The sequence below is a fragment of the Nematolebias whitei genome, chromosome 6 (genome assembly GCF_014905685.2).
Source record: "Nematolebias whitei isolate Nwh7 chromosome 6, NemWhi1, whole genome shotgun sequence".
NCBI classification, from domain to species: Eukaryota; Metazoa; Chordata; class Actinopteri; order Cyprinodontiformes; family Rivulidae; genus Nematolebias; species Nematolebias whitei.
This window is the reverse complement of record NC_056503.1, coordinates 44,280,685-44,296,725: the sequence shown is the minus strand read 5'-3', so window position 1 is coordinate 44,296,725 and position 16,041 is coordinate 44,280,685. Positions and strand designations below refer to the sequence as shown.

The window sequence follows — 16,041 nt, the reverse complement described above, 5'->3', positions numbered from 1 at the left end:
GTGGTAGTAGCTGAGAGTCATTCGTGTGAGATGTAGTGACTTTGTTTTTTTACACGACTTTTTCAGTTTTAAAAAAAGAGCGAACTCCTCCAAAACTAAAAGTCGAGAGCGGTTTGAGTCTGTTCTGTCGAGCTCTTCTGGTCTCCTGGTGACCGACCAGATAAACAGTGACTCACACGCTCCTCTGCCAAGGCCTCATACCACCGTTTTCCATCTGAGGCCTCCCCCCTGGACCGTGTTCCCTCTCGTCCCGGGTTCGGTTCTGCTCCAGCGGCCTCGTCAGCCTGCCTGCTCGGTCTAAACTGTGGCCTGAGAGAGACGGGCGTCTCATGTTAGACGCTTTTTAAAAGTGTCCCAGTGAAGGGGAGGCCTCGACGCCTCCTCGCTCCGCTCCTCCTCCATGGAAAGAAATTAGGAACAGAGGCGATGCAGGCCTTTTCTCTGCCTCGGTGACTCACATGTGAGGAATGCGGTGGGCTGGTCTCGAGTTATTAATATCTCCTTTCCAGGGTCCGCAAACTTTGCTCAGGATCCAAACACTGGAGCCTTTTGAGATTTCAACAACATTCCCCCTCGTGAGGAGCAAACCTGCAGGGCGCCACACCCTCTGAGTACATGAGCAAAGTTGGCCTCTGAAAGGCGGTTTGAACAAAGATCCTGTTACAGACCTGGACTCTGGTGAGTCACTAATCCTGAGGAACCCATCAGAGGGTGGCCCAGATCATCAGATGACCCCGCCAGCACGAGATCCCCGCAGCTTACTCAACAAAGCCGGGGTCTCCTCCTGATACGTCACTCCGTGTTTTGAGGGGAATTCCTCTCCGAGAGGAAAACAAGGCCTTCTGCTGTGAAGAGGAGGGACATCTGCTGGATGAAGAACATCTGCTCGTTTCCAGCTCCAGGCGGGACACAGAACCTGTTTGAAATGTTTTAAACTACACATTTTATTCACTTAAATTCATACAATAAAAGATGGGACTTTATTTATTTTTTAGAGGTTATGAAGTGAAGAATGATCGTTTTTGTCTGTAAAATCAGCAGCTGGACATCTGAGGATAAACATTCACTGATCAACATAAAGGTCTAAAAAAAGAAGGTAAAATTTAATTTAAATTTAATTATTATTATGCAGTAAAGTTGTTTCTCTTTATTTCAAGTACTGCTTTGAATTTACCTCGATTTTAAACAACTTCTATTTTAATATCAAGTTTAATTTGTAACTCTTTTTATTAGAAATGAGCTACTTTTAACAAACTGTTGCTAAAATTCAATTGTATATATATATTTATATATATATATTTATACCAAGTCACATCAGAAGTCATCTCAGGGCACTGAACAGAAACTATTAATGAAAATTTTAAATTTAAGCTAAAAATGAGCAAAATTATAGCTAAAGTAAAATTAACAAAACGGTAAAAAGAACTAAATTTGCTACAAACTTTATACAAAGTAAATTATCAAAACCTTTGCTAAAAATTAGCATAAAATAGCAAAACTACAGCTTAAAGCTAAATTTAGTAAATCAAAGCAAAAAGCTAAAATTAGCAGAACAGCTTCTAAAAGCTAACAATACAAAGCTGTAGCTAAATGTAGCTAAAGACAATAGCTAAAAACAGCTGAAGTGATTTCAGAGATCAATGTTTAAAAAAACTGATCGATGTTTTTGTGTGGAAATATTAGTAAATTAAGTTAAAAAGACAAAAGCTTACTCATTTTTATGGAGTTTTAAATTGTTGTAGATACAAAAACATTAAAAGCTTCTTAAACACTAACCTTATATTTTTATTTATAATTATTTTTGTTGGGTCGGTTTGGAAAGTTGATTTTTGTCTGTTCTCAGCAACAAAAGCGTAATACGAGAATAAATGTCCTTTTAAAAGGGGGTCGATCAAACTTTTGGACCATGGACGGACCAAAAGGCTGATGGAAGTTCTGAAAAATCATCCGTCAGTCGCTACAACATCCAAAGATTAAAAATGCCCAGTTTCCCTCTATTGGTTATTACATCAACTGCAACTTGTTATATTTAGTCAAGTTTTAAGCATCATTATCAAGTCTGTAAAGGTTTGTGGTGCTTTGTACCATGAAGTGAAAATAAAATGCATTTTATTTAATATTGCGCATTGAGATTATTTTTCATCTGTTTTGCTGTTAAATCTAAACATTATATAAAAAAGGATTATCAACAAATATACAGAAAGTCTGCAACAACTTCTTAAGCCTGCTGACCAAAATGGTACAATTCAAACTGCAGTTGTGGGCCGCACAAAATCACTCCAAGGGCCGCAAATGGCCCTCGGGCCGTACTTTGGACACCCCTGGTTTAAGCTATAATTTTTACACGTTTGTCAGATTTTCTACGTAAAATTTCAACCAAACCCGCTCCGGACTTCGTGGCTGTTTATCAAACCGAGGTCCTCAGAAACATTAAAATACCAACAATTCACGTTAATTTAAAACATTTACACACAAAGTAGATGAAGACGACGGGAGGCAGGAAGTCAAAGATCAAATGAAACGACCAGATCTACCTCGACGCTTTTCATCAAATATAATTTAGTTGTTAAATGAAAATATGCACAATAATTGCGAGCACTTTATATTTGTGAACGGTAAATAAACATTTTGTCTTCATACAAAAAATTAACGATGAACGTGATTTGACTTCATCGGATCGATTATGTAAATTAGAAGATGACTGACTTTAAACCAAATGAGTTACAGAAACAACCGGCAGCCTTTAAAAAAACATTATTTTAGAACAAATGGTTTTTTTTAAATTATTCACTGGAACCATAAACGCGCCGTAAAACCAGAATTTGTTGAATCATCTTGTAAATAAAATTAGTACAAACCGCTACAGAAAATGTTTATTTTTTTAATTCTAAAAGTTAAATCACGTCAAAAACTTGGTTTGATTGAGTTCAAAATGTTCTGAATGTACAAACAGAATAAACTGAAGAGAACAAAGTTTTTGGAGACGTTCAGAAGCTGAAGTGGTTTTTGACGTCTTTGATTTGCTTCATCATGTCCCCGATCTGCTGTCCCTGCTCTCTGAGGACGTCCTGGACAACCTTCTTCTGGTGGGCGTTCAGTGAGACGGTGGTCCTGGCTGCAGACATGTCCTTGTCCACTTGTTTCTTCTGGTACTCCATCTTCATGTTGACCTGCCTGATGCAGTTGTCCAGGTGTTTCAGCTGATCGCTCATGGTCTGCAGCTCCTTCTTCATGTCCTTCTCGCTGTTGGACAGAACGGGCAGCTGGCTCTGCAGGCTGCACAGAACCTTCTTGACTCTGTTCGTGATGGTTTCCTGACGATACTTGGCGTCTTCGTACTTATCGGCCAGCCTTTCCGCCGCCTCTCTTAAGCTCTTCTTCTCCTCCCGGCACAGAGCCAGCTCCTCCAGCTGCTTGTTCTTCTGGTCCCTCAGGAGCTTCACCCTCCTCTGCATCTCTTCGCGGGCCATGTCCTGCTTCAGGATGTACTCCTCACGGAAGACCTGCGTGGCTCTGCTGAGGAGCTGCAGACACTCCGGCGGTGGCGGCGGGGCGTCCTTGTCGCCAGCCTTGAGCACGACGGGGTTGGTGGAGCTGCGAGCCAGGATGTTGCGGATGTGCTGCTCAAAGGAGTCGTTGGCGAGCCCACGCAGAGGGGAGCTCCCAGAACCGGGACCTGGATGGGAACAAAGCAGAGGAGGGGAGGGAGGGCGAATGGAGCTCAGCAGGGGCAACATGATGCACTCGTAGGTGGCGGTGATGCAGATCATGGTGGCACCCAAAGAGAGGTCGGACACGATTAAGAAGCCCAGAACAGGAGCGGACGAGCTGGTCAGCAGCGGTCTGGTACAAAGAATGTGCTCTACGATGCAGCGCTTCTCTGCAGCCAGCTCCTGGAGACTGTCCTTGTCCTCCTCGCCGGACTGAAGGAACCTCTGCAGCTTGTTGACCCAAATCAGCCCCACGCTGTGCACCCCCGCCTCATGGGTGCAGTGGTACCGCTGCTGACACAGGGGGTCTCGGTGCAGCCTGATCGGGCAGGTGAAGTCGAACTCCTGGGGCTCGTCGTCGTCCGCAGCCACTTTGAGCGTGAGCTCAAGCTCAACGCACTCAAACACATACAGAGCCGGAACAGCCCCGGCGCGTCGGATCCACTTCTCCACCGCCCCGGACTCTTCCTCCTCATCACACTCCAGAACCACGCAGTGATAGAGCGTCCCCGTCTCCGTGGCGATCACCAGGATGCTGGGCACACAGGGCAGGCACAGAATGGCACAAGCATCATAGCCGTAGTTGTCCTCAGCCGCAGGGTACATGGGGAGGGGTCCTGCAGGGTTACTGAAACTCAACCCGTTTGTGTGACCCGTGTAGCTCACATAGGTCTCCCCGTTTTCATAGAGGATGTACAGAGGATAAACCGGCTGCTCCTTGAAGAGCTGGGCTGCCAGCTGCCGAGGAGGAGCTGAACTTGGCCCAAAGTCAAAAGCTACAGCTACTTCCCCGAGAGATGCAGCGTAGGACCGGGCCGGGGGGTGGACGCTGCTGTCGTCCTCAGACTGGGACACCGACAGGACTTTGGCTGGGGTCTGGGGCGACTTCAGGCCGTAAAACCTTATGGTGTTGTCGGATGTGAGCAGAACCAGATGGGGGTCGTCGGTCTCGCTCGGGTACCACGCCGCCTGCCGCAGACTCACCGACGGGGAGCTGGTGAAGAAGCGCTCCGCCACCGGGATGGTTCTGCAGTTGATTCGGTCCCGTCCCCCTTCGAACTCGGACCTCCTGCCCCACCGCTGCGGGAGCTCCAGGACCGAGACGCCCCGTTGGCCGACCAGCGCGACGTGGCGCTGCGCCGGGCTCACAAACACCTGGCACACGTCGAAGAGAGGCGGGTTGATGCACAACAAGGTCTGAAACTTCCCGCTGCTTTCGCTCTCCTCCTCCGAGTTCAGCTGCCGCAGGTTGGTCGTGTAAAACACGCTTTCCGAGTCGTCCCACACGAAAAAGTCCCCGCCCAAACAAAACGTCAGATTTTTAACGACTTCTTTCTCGTTTGACTTCGACTCCAAATCCAACTTCTCTCGTATTTTTTTGAAAATGGCATGGTTCGGTAAATCACCCAGCCACCTTTCGCTGCCGAACGCCGCCATCTTGTTCAACACTCTCTGGCGTCGTCTCGCGAGGAAACCAGGGCTTTACGGGCGTTTCACGACAGCCGTAAATCGTTGGCCGGCGTCGTACATTTTGCAGAATCACCACCATGGCGTTGAAAGAAGCTGCGGGACAATATGAGACCCTCAAAGCCGAGTGGAACAAAAACAAACCGAACCTGGACAAATGCGGAGAACTCCTGAGCAAACTTAAGGTGGGCCACCTGCTTGTTTGGTTATTATTAATTTTATTGTACAAACTGAATTAATATATCTTCTAAAACAGCAGGGCTAATGTAGCTAAACATGCTAACAGGCTAGCTAGGCTAGTCGAATTTAGAAAGATTGTTTATTATTTTAAAAAAGTAACGAGTTTTGGTTTAAGTTTAATCTGTCAGCTATGTTTTATTGTTCGAGTTACCGGCATTTTTATATTGTTTTTTTGTTATGACTGTAGGAAAACCAATCACTTATTTGTTGCTAACGTCATTAGCATTAATCAATCCAAGTGCCAGATGAACCCAAACATTGGAGCTGAAAAGTATCACAAACAATTTTATACTCAACTTCCCTCTCTGAAGCAATACATTTTTCCTAAATCCTATTCGACCCTTTTTTAAATAATAAAATAAAGTGATGGTATAAACTGTAATAGGCCAGAGATCTTCTGAATGGTTAAAGCTTCATAAATATTATTAAATCTGTATTAAAGTTTTAATGCTTTGATTTTACATTATTTAGATTATTTTCTTCCAAAGCACGTGGGTTGTTTGTGCTCATCGATTTGCAATTCTTTAAAACATTTGCTTGCTTATAAAAATGAGAAACTTAAACATTAAAACATAAAATAATGTAGTCATTTCCCTGTTAGAGCTCACTGAGTTGACAATTTTAGTTAAGTCAAAACATTATAACTCATACTTTGTTCATTTGCATATGTTGTGACAAATTATTAAGGACAGAATTTTGTTGAAACTGCAAATCTTGTTTGTCCAGGTTTCATTACTGGAGCTGAATTTCTTACCTACTATCGGATCTGGAATGACCAAACAGCAGCTCATTTTAGCTCGTGAGTCACCGTTGTGTTATTTGGGGATTGCAGGACGGTAAATTAAATTAAATGATAAATGCCTAACTGGAAACATGTTTGTTTCAGGTGATGTCCTTGAGATTGGAGCTCTGTGGAGCATCCAAAAGAAAGACATCCCATCTTTTGAAAGATACATGGCCCAACTAAAATGTTACTACTTTGATTACATGTAATGTCCCTTTATATTTTATTTTCTTTCATGTGAAATTTTCAGCCAATACTCACTGATTTGCCTTCAACATTCTTTTTTCCTCCCCGTTTGTCATTCAGAAATGAGCTGCCTGAAGCTGCCTACATGCACCAGTTGCTTGGACTGAACCTGCTCTTCCTGCTCTCACAGAATCGAGTGTCTGAATTTCACACAGAACTCGAGAGGCTGAGCGCGCGAGATATTCAGACTAACGTGTACATCAAACATCCGGTTTCCTTAGAACAGGTGCTGTCATCTTCACTACTGGACTAAACTCAAATTTAGGTTGATTATTTTTCTACATTAAACTGGTCTTTCTTGGGAAAATGGCATTTGTGAGTTTTAGTAATCTTTATCTCAGTTTAGGAGCTAAGGTTTCTAAATTTAGGAGAAACGGTTGTGTAGTCTCAGATTAATTCAACCTTTATTTAGACATTTAAATCCCATTGAGCCTCGAGGACTCATTTACAAGAGAGACCTGATTAGCAGCTGTTTTTCATGTGGTGCCCATGAATAATTAAGATTAACATTTACCTGAAATAATACTTTTTCGTTTTATTTATATTTTGACACTACATTTCCTAAATAGTTTTATTCATTTCCATGAAGTCATAGCATTTTAAGTATTTTACAAAAGCTGTTTTCATACGTGCACGTGTTTTAACACGTTACAAAGAGACTGCATGTGGGATTGCAACTATCTGTGTCATTTCCTCCCAGACTTCTTGTAAAGATAATCAGGTCAGGTACCTTGTAAATGAACAATAACGAGGGTGTAAGAATTCAGAGGGTGCATTTTTACATGATATACCGCTTGGGTGTCCAATTCTGGTCCTTGAGAGCCACTGTCCTGGAACTTTTAGATGTTTCTCTGCTCCAACACACTTGATTTGAATCAATAGGTGATTAACGGGCTTTTTCAGAACACGAAGAGCTAATTCAAGGATTGAATCAGGCATTTTAGAGCAGAGAAACAAGTAAAATGCAGAATATTAACCTTCGAGGACCAGGATTGAGCACCCTTGATGTAATGTGTCAAAGAACGCACTCTTAGGTTTCCGCCAGCCTGTGAGTTATGCTTTTTACTTGGTATTATCCATAATAAGAACAATTTAATTCATCCCATTTACAATAAAATCTCCTTTCATACTAAAAGTTGTAGTTATGGATGGGAAGTTTTGTCCACTGTCATCTATGTGCTGTAAACAAAACAACTTCTAGTTGTGAAACAGCGTTTTTAAGTTTCTCAATGGGGGAAAGGCATAAAATTTAGACGCAGTGAGACAAAAACAACTGAATGCAAAGGTTTTATGTAGATTTTGGTCCCTGGTTGATGAGTAGACAAACTTTTTTTAGTCTACTCACTTTTCTTGAATAGACTAAAATGCTATTTTAAATCGCCTGTGATAATCTGTACGTGCAAAAATAATAAAGATCTCACCCCAGATATGTTTTTTAATATGAACTTTTTATAAATATAGACTGTGGTCTGATTTCTCTTTTTTTTTGTCATTTCAGTACTTGATGGAGGGCAGCTACAACAAGGTATTTCTCGCAAAAGGCAACATCCCTGCTGCGAGTTACACCTTCTTTATAGACATTCTGCTCGACACCATTCGGTAAGAATCACTTTGACCACAGAGTAAAGACAAATTAAAGATTTGACAGCTTAAACCCTCTCCTCAAAATAAACATGACCAATTTGAAAACAAGCAAGCCAAAATAATTTTTTTATAATTGTATTTGCAGGGATGAGATTGCAGGTTGCATAGAGAAAGCGTACGAGCAGATCCAGTTCAGTGAAGCAACCCGGGTGCTTTTCTTCAACACCCCCAAAAAGATGACAGAGTATGCCAAGAAGGTGAGAGTCTTCTTCAGGATGTAAACTCGAGTCACTGAAGGTTTGATTTAACTGTCAGATATCAGTTGTCGAGCTATGATGTTTAATTTATCAATAAAATGGGTGAAATATTACAGTGCTTGGCCCCTTTACCACCAATCCATCTATTTACCTGCTTCTTCTTTCTGGGCCATTGAGGGGTCCATATCCAGCAGCCTCTGTGCAAGAGGCAGGGTACTCTGGACAGGTCACAAGTCCATCACAGGGATACAAAGACAGATATTCACACTCATTGTACACCTATGGACAGTTTAGATGCCCATTAGTCTGTTTGTTTTCCTGTGCTTGGAAAGGAACGTTTTAGTCTATTCTCAGAAACCAAAGCGTAATATGAGTCACTTTTCTTTGAAAACGGGCGTTATTAAGGTGTGTGGCCTGGTGGTGAACCCACGAACTGATTTACAGACTGAATCCCACCTGAGAGTTTTTTTCAGAAATTCTCCAGATCCAAACAAGCGTAGATGGCTCGTTGTAAAGGTGCTGAACAACCTGACCCCCGGGGGCTAAAACTGATTCATAGAAGGTTTGAAGGAGCATCAGCAAAGCTGATCACACTGGATGTAAATTATTCCCACGCCATAAAGTTCCATTTCCCTCGATTGATGATTAAATCAACAGCAATTTATATCTTCAAAAAGATTTTTGAATAATTACTCAAATTCTACTTTTTTTTTTAAAAAATTAAAGGTTTGTAGTCCTTTTTCTTATGAAATGGTAATAAAAGTCATAACTGGGTAATTGAAGTTGGGAAAACTTGTATTGTTCTTAATATTGCACGTTTTAAGATTTTTATTTTTCACTGGTTTCCTGTTCAATCTAAAAATTTGTTACCCGTGCCGACAAAAAGAGCCACAACGAGGAATTCTTCAATATTGAGGAACGATTTTTCACTCGAGCTTCAAAATGTTTCATAGTTTATTGAATTTTGGTGATTTATCACCTGACAACCTGCTAGTTGTAATAATGAGAGTGCCGGTTTAAAAACTCTTATTTTCATTGGTCTTTACTGATGTCATCTAGAATTACAGCCCTAAATGTAACAGTGATTAAAACATTATATGAAGGGATTTTCCAGTTCTACAGCAGCTAGCAGAGAAAAATGCTCCGTTACAAAGGGAATTATAAGGATTATAAGACAAAGGATTAATTCAAAAGACTAATCTGTTAAAAATGTGTTTGATTTAAAGGTGATTAGGAAGATAATATGCTATTTCAGTTGCCGGACGTCTTAAAATTAAAAGCCAGGTTGCAAAAATCAATATTTTCACCTCATTTGCACAAGTCACATTCAAATATTTCACCCTTAAATTTTGTAAGGGGCTCTTTTGCGTCAACCTATACACACAGGGGTGTCGAACTAAATTACAAACGAGGACCAAAACTATGAATTCGTTTCAAACAAAGGGCCAGTTTCAGTCAATTCTTTAGCTCCAGTCAGATACCGGACATTTTTCCTTGGTTGCAGGTTCCTCAACAAGAGTTTCATCCGTCTCATTTGACGTTCTGTCATTTTTTTCCCACATTAAAATCAAAGATTACGGAAAAATTCAAGCTAATTTTTCGTGGCTTCAAAGTTGTCCAACTGTCATGAGAAGTCAGTGCTAACTAAATAAAGTTTTAAGTAAAATGCGAATGAATAAAAATATTTTACTTTCATTTTGGGGGCCAGATAGGGAGAAGGGCCATATTTGGGCCTTAAGTTTGCCACAAACCAAAATTATATTAATCTTAAAAGTGCAGTCACGGCCGCACAAACCACTCCATGTGGCCGAACACATTTTGAACACCCCAGGTCTTAAGTTTTAAACACGATTCCTCCTTGATATTTTAGCGCACGGGGAATAAAACATCCAAATAACCGGCGCCGTGTGTTTCTTCGATTTCAGCGTGGCTGGACTCAGAACCCTGACGGCTGTTACACTTTCACCAGTCAGCACCAGAGGACAGAGGAAGTGACCATTCCCTCCACGGAGCTGGCGCAGCAGGTTATCGAATACGCACGACAGCTGGAAATGATCGTGTAATCTGCCACCAGGAACACTCAGCCGTGTACAGACGCACTCGGATAAACACACCGCCGGTCCAGGAACCATCCAGTCCAACACGCGTGACTCCGTTTGTTACAGGAGTTATTTTCCAAACATGTTTTCCTCAGTTCATCCTCTGCTGGTCCTCCTGTCTAGCATCGTTTTTGATTTTCAAAACACAGAACCGAACTGAAAGTGAAGATGATTTACAGTCGCCGCCGGTCTCTGAAAATATTTAAGGATTTCAGCGGTAGTTATTTTGTTTAGGATGCCTTACACCAAAACTTTGAGACATCTGACCTTTTGTCTTATTTACATTCGGATCAATCGCTAATCTGTTTTCAACACAACGTCACAAATTTTATTTTTATTTTTTAAATGGCATTTAGATTTTTGTACACAAGGTTTTATCCTTGGTACAGAAATATTTGTCCATTGAAGTTTGTTTTCGACGTAGTAACACAACTTCCTCCTTGAATGGTTTGTATTCCACTTCCTTTCTGCAATAAATAATCCAGAAAATAAACCTTTTCTGTGACTGCATTTCTTTTCTACTCCCTCACTCTCTTCTTTATTGTTGCACTGGTTCACCAACACGAAACAACTGATACAGCAAATAAATAAACTTTCAAATTAACATTTAAAATGAGCTCCTGTGTTAATTGTCCAGACGATCCAAAGAAAAGTAGTTTTCCATTTTTATTAAATTGTATTATTTCCTTTATTTTACCAGGAGAAGCTTAGAATAAAAATTGAATGCGTCCTGTCCAAAACTGGCAACAAAACACTTCCATTAAACGACAGCATTTAAATAAAACCATGAAACCCTCTTCCTTAAAACAGGATCTGTTCATATAAAACATTTACAGTCTGATGTCCGTTCTCTTAAAATACGTATAAATATAAAAAAACAACTTGTTTAAGTGGCCTACAGGCCCAGGCTGCCTTTGTGAAAGAGGTCTGTGATCTCAGTGGGTTTGCTTAAATAAAGTTCAACATAATGAATAAATTAGACAAGATTGAAGTTGGTTTCAGAACAACGGAGCTGCAACTCAAATGATGTCTCCTGGCTCCGTCTGCACCACAGGTTTAGACAAAAGGAAGTAGTTATTGGATTGAAGTGAATACGTGGCAACAAGTCGCTTGTTCACACTGAAAGACGGGCAGGCTCTGATTCTGAAGTGGCTGGACGTTGGATATGTGCCACTAAGAAGAGAGCGAGTATAAAACCTGAGTAAACCTGTTCAACAGGAGTGTTTAGAAATCATAAGCCTTTGAGTTAAGAACACCTGCAGCTTGGTGTATCATCAGCACTGTTATGCTGATGATACACAGTTATATTTGTCTATGAAACCCAATTAATCCAATCAGTTACTCAGGACTACAAGCATGTCTTAAAGACATAAAAATCTGGATGATTCTAAATTTTGGGCAGCACGGTGGCGCAACTGGTAGAGCTGCTGCCTCTCAGCGAGCAGGTCCCTGGTTCAAACCCCGGTCCAGGGGCCTTTCTGGGTGTAGTTTACATGTTCTCTCCGTGCATGCGTGGGTTTTCTCCGGGTGCTCCGGTTTCCTCCCACAGACCAAAAACATGCGTGTTAGGCAGATTGGTAACTCTAAATTGTCCCTAGGTGTGAGTGAGAGAGTGAATGGTTGTTTGTCTCGTTTGTCTCTATGTGTCCCTGTGATGGACTTGCGACCCGTCCAGGGTGTACCCCGCCCCTCACACAGTGATTGCTGGACATGGGCACCAGCAACCCCCGTGACCCAAAATGGAATAAACGGGTAAAGATAATGGATGGATGGATGATCCTAAATTTTCTGCTTTTGAACACAGACAAGACAGAGGTTTCAGTTTTTTGACCTGGGCATCTTAGGAATAAATCTTGCAGTCTTTCTCTGGATGACATTAATCTGTCCTCCAGCTCTAAAGTTAAAAATCACGGTGTTCTTTTTGATCAGGACACGTCTTTTATTCCCCACATTAAAAACGTTACTAGAACCGTCTTCTTCCACCTGCGTAATATCACTATAACTAGAAACGTATAAAAATGATGCAGAAAAACTGGTCCTTGCATTTGTCACGTCTAGACTGGACTGTTGCAATGGTTTATCTGGGTGTCCACATACTTCTTTAAAAAGCCAATTCAATTCAATTCAAAAATACTTTATTAATCCCAGAGGGAATTTTTTTGTTGTTGTAACTCGTAATCCTCATTTAATTAAGAGATGTTATAGATACTGATGACTGTAGACAGGAAGGATCTCCTGCAAAGGTCCATCCCACAGTGGATCCTAATAAACTGGCTGCAGATGCCGTCCGATCCATCCACTCAGACTCGGCTGGCCTCTCGGTTCCCCTCGGGTTGTAGGACCTCCCAAATGCCGGGCAGAACTCCTCCCAGCAGTCTGCCGAGCTCCTCGTCACTGCGGATAGGTGCCGAGGGACGATCCTGTCCTTTCAGTGTCATGAGCCGTGTTTCCTCCTAGTTCCAGGATCTCGGTGGTCAGGCACTCGAGCACAGCTGGCAGGTAGATGAGAATGCATCCACAGGACATCCTTTTCAACTCATTTGAGATTCACTCAATGGTCTTCAGTTGATCCAAAATGCTGCTGCCAGAGTCTTAACTGGAGTTAGTGGGAGAGATCATATCTCTCCAGTTTTAGTTTCTCTCCATTGGCTCCCTGTCAAATCCAGAATTGAATTCAAAATCTTACTTCTAACCTACAAAGCTCTCAACATCCTAGTTCCATCTTATATTACAGATCTTGTTGTTTCATATTTTGAGCACTTTGCTCTCAGACTGTAGGTTTACTTGTGTTTCCTAGAATTTTCAAAAGCAGAATGGGAGGAAGATTTTTCAGTTATCATGCTCCTCTCTTGTGAAACCAACTTCCAGTTTGTGTCTGTGAGGCTGACACATTGTTTATTTTTAAGATTAGGCTTAAGTTTTTCCTTTCTGATAAATCCTATAGTTGGCTTGGGTTTCCTGAGCTTTCCCTTAGTTATGCTACTATAGGCTTAGACTGCTGGAGGACAAACTGAACACATTTTTTCATTCTGCTACTGCTTGTTTTGTATTTGTATTTTTTTTTGTCCTTGACATGTGTTTTTGTATTTCTTCCACGGGTTCACCTGCACCTACACCTGCACCTGCACCTACACCTGCACCTGCCAGTCTGTGTTTGTTTCTCCTTCCTGTCCTCTCAAACCCAGCCGGTCAAAGCAGATGGCCGCTCGTCCTGAGCCTGGTTCTGCTGGAGGTTTATTTCTGTTAAAAAGGAGTTTTTCCTTTCCACTGTTGCCTTTGTGCTTGCTCAGGATGAGAGACTTAGTGAAGATTCAATGAGTCTGCCGGCTTCCTTCCTTAGAACTTTTACTAACTGGCTTTTGTATGTGAATGTTTCTGTTCAGTGCCCTGAGACAACTTTGTTGTGATTTGGCGCTAAATAAATAAATTGAATTGAATGGAATTGGTTTCGTCTTCAGTTAGAACCATTTTGAAGCAATTTAAATTGCTCTGGACAATCTTAAAGGCTGATTGTAGTAGTGGAGAGTGTGGTTCTTGTTGTTGAAGCCAAGTTTTTTGCTCCTATACCTTTGGCCAGAGGGCGGGAAGGAGGCCACAATGTGTAGCTTATGAGCGTAGCGGTTTAGTAAGTGAAGCTACCCAAAAACAACAGTTTATAGTTGAGTATCTTCTCCCTCCTTGTTTTTTGTGTTGGAGTTCACTGCAAGACCCGGAGTATAAAATGTGCTCATGGTTTGAATAAATCGACGCCTGAGGCAACGGGATTCTGTGGATCACTTGTTTGAAAATAGACCTGCTTGGTGTTTCTTTTTCTCCCTGGGATGTAAAATTGTTGGATTCCTTTATGTTGTTTTGTTTAACCTCAGGTTTACTAGGAGTTTCCCGAGATGGTTTTAACTTCATGTTCAACAGGTGCATCCTGATGGTTTTAACTTCAGGGTTGACAAGTGTGTCCCCAGATGATTTTAAATTCAGGTTCAACAGTTGTTTCCTGGGATGCTTTTAACTTCATGTTCAACAGGTGCTTCTTGGGTGGTTTTAACTTCAGATTCAACTGGTGTTTTCTAAGATGGTTTTAACTTCAGGTTAGACAAGTGTTTCTTAATATGGTTTTAAATCTGGTCTAACATTTAAATCAGGTCCTCTGGACAAATTAAAAAGTAAATAGCAAAAATTGTTGAAATGTTTCATCTTTTATCCAAAAGACTTAGTCAGACTGATAGTCTTTTGGATAAAAGACAAAACATTTCAACAATTATCATATTTTTTTTTACTTTTTTTTTTTTTTACTTTGTTATATTTTTTTACCTGGATTATTGAGCATGCATCAGGATATTTTAAATCTTGGTTTAACAGGTGCTATTTTTGTTGGTTTTAACCTCAGGTTCAACAGATGTTTCCTAAGATGGTTTTAACTTCAGATTTAGCAAGAGTTTCTTAAAATGGTTTTAATTTCAGGTTCAACAAGTGTTTCCTTGGATGATTTCAACTTTAGGATCAACAAGTGTTTCCTGGAATAGTTTTAACTTCATGTTCAACAGGCGCATCCAGGAATGGTTTTAACTTCAGGATCATCAGGCATTTCCTCAAATGATTTTAACCTCATATTCAACAGGTGCTTCCTGGGATGGTTTTAACTTCAAGTTCAAGTTCAATGGGTGTTTTCTAAGATGGTTTTAGCTTCAGGTTAAACAAGTGCTTCTTAATATGGTTTTAAATCTAGTCTAATAAAGTTAAGTCAAATCCTCTGAATGGATTTTATTTATTTGTTTTAATTTGTTGAAATGTTTTGTCTTTCGTCACATTTTAATTTTTTTTAATCCATCCAGAGGACCTAACTTAACGTTAGATTTTTTTTTTTTTAACAGCATGCATCAAGATATTTTAAATCTACATTTAACAGGTGTTACTTTATGGTTTAACCTGGGGTTCAACAGGTGTTTCCTAAGATGGTTTAAACTTCAGGTTTAACAAAGGTCTCTTAATATGGTTTTAAATCTAGTTTTAACATGAGTTTCTCTAGATTGTTTTAACTTCAGGGTCAACCTGTATTTGCTCAGATGGTTTTAACGTCAGGTTTAACAAGAGTTTCCTGAGATGGTTTTAACTTCAGGGTCAACAGGCATTTCCTGCTCTTCAGTTGTTAAAGTGGAGGGCTGCTCAGCTGTAGCTTAAGAAACCATATGTTTTGCATAAATCTAGCCTGAGATATGAAAGAGGCTGAAATTTGTTGAAGAAGCTCAAACTGAGGGGCTATTGTACAAAATAATCTAAACAGAAGCAGATCAGGAAAACAGTAGCTAAAGTTTAAACAGCTAAAAGTTGTACCAGATCAGTAGCTTAAATCTAAAATTAGCAAAACAGTTGCTAAAAATTAAGACAGCAGCTAAATTTGAAATGTGGCAAAACAGTCGAATAGTAGTGGCTAGAACAAGCAAAACCGTAGATAAAATCTAAAACGGGTTAAACAGTAGCTTAAAAGTTATTTCAGCAAAACAACAGCTAAAAAAGTTTGTCCTTCAGCAAAACTAACTGAAAGGTAACTTGCAAAACAGCATAAAAATTATCATTAGTTAAACAGTACCTTAAAGCTGTAAGCAGTAAAACAGAAAAGAATGTTAAGATCAGCAAAACGGTGGCTAAAAGCTAAAATA

At 40.8% G+C, this 16,041-nt stretch overlaps 2 protein-coding genes across 3 annotated transcripts; one reads left to right on the top strand and one right to left on the bottom strand.

Annotated features, from left to right (window-relative positions):
- Positions 1–2,842: 2,842 nt before the first annotated feature.
- Positions 2,843–5,164, bottom strand: nup88 (nucleoporin 88). Of its 2 annotated transcripts, XM_037677649.1 has the most exons (2): positions 3,415–5,164; positions 2,843–3,267 (listed from the first exon to the last, which is right to left on the bottom strand). In XM_037677649.1, the coding sequence occupies exons 1-2, from the start codon at positions 5,145–5,147 to the stop codon at positions 2,988–2,990; spliced, it is 2,013 nt and encodes a 670-aa protein (XP_037533577.1). In that variant the 5' UTR covers positions 5,148–5,164; the 3' UTR covers positions 2,843–2,987. The 2 variants fall into 2 exon arrangements, with proteins under 2 accessions (XP_037533577.1, XP_037533576.1); XM_037677648.1 differs by having other exon boundaries at positions 2,843–5,164.
- A 69-nt stretch (positions 5,165–5,233) lies between these two features.
- On the top strand, positions 5,234–10,880 carry psmd8 (proteasome 26S subunit, non-ATPase 8). Its single transcript, XM_037678320.1, has 7 exons — positions 5,234–5,362; positions 6,144–6,216; positions 6,304–6,406; positions 6,508–6,673; positions 7,946–8,046; positions 8,177–8,288; positions 10,214–10,880. Exons 1-7 carry the CDS (start codon positions 5,258–5,260, stop codon positions 10,349–10,351), a joined length of 798 nt encoding a protein of 265 aa, XP_037534248.1. The 5' UTR covers positions 5,234–5,257; the 3' UTR covers positions 10,352–10,880.
- Positions 10,881–16,041: the final 5,161 nt, after the last annotated feature.

Excerpts from the sequence above, each read along its gene's own strand:
- psmd8 (XM_037678320.1), top strand. The coding sequence starts at position 5,258 with ATGGCGTTGAAAGAAGCTGCGGGACAATATGAGACCCTCAAAGCCGAG. Across the intron at positions 5,363-6,143 it reads AACTCCTGAGCAAACTTAAG|GTTTCATTACTGGAGCTGAA; the intron begins GTGGGCCACCTG and ends TTGTTTGTCCAG. Across the intron at positions 8,047-8,176 it reads ATTCTGCTCGACACCATTCG|GGATGAGATTGCAGGTTGCA; the intron begins GTAAGAATCACT and ends TTGTATTTGCAG.
- nup88 (XM_037677648.1), bottom strand. The coding sequence starts at position 5,147 with ATGGCGGCGTTCGGCAGCGAAAGGTGGCTGGGTGATTTACCGAACCAT.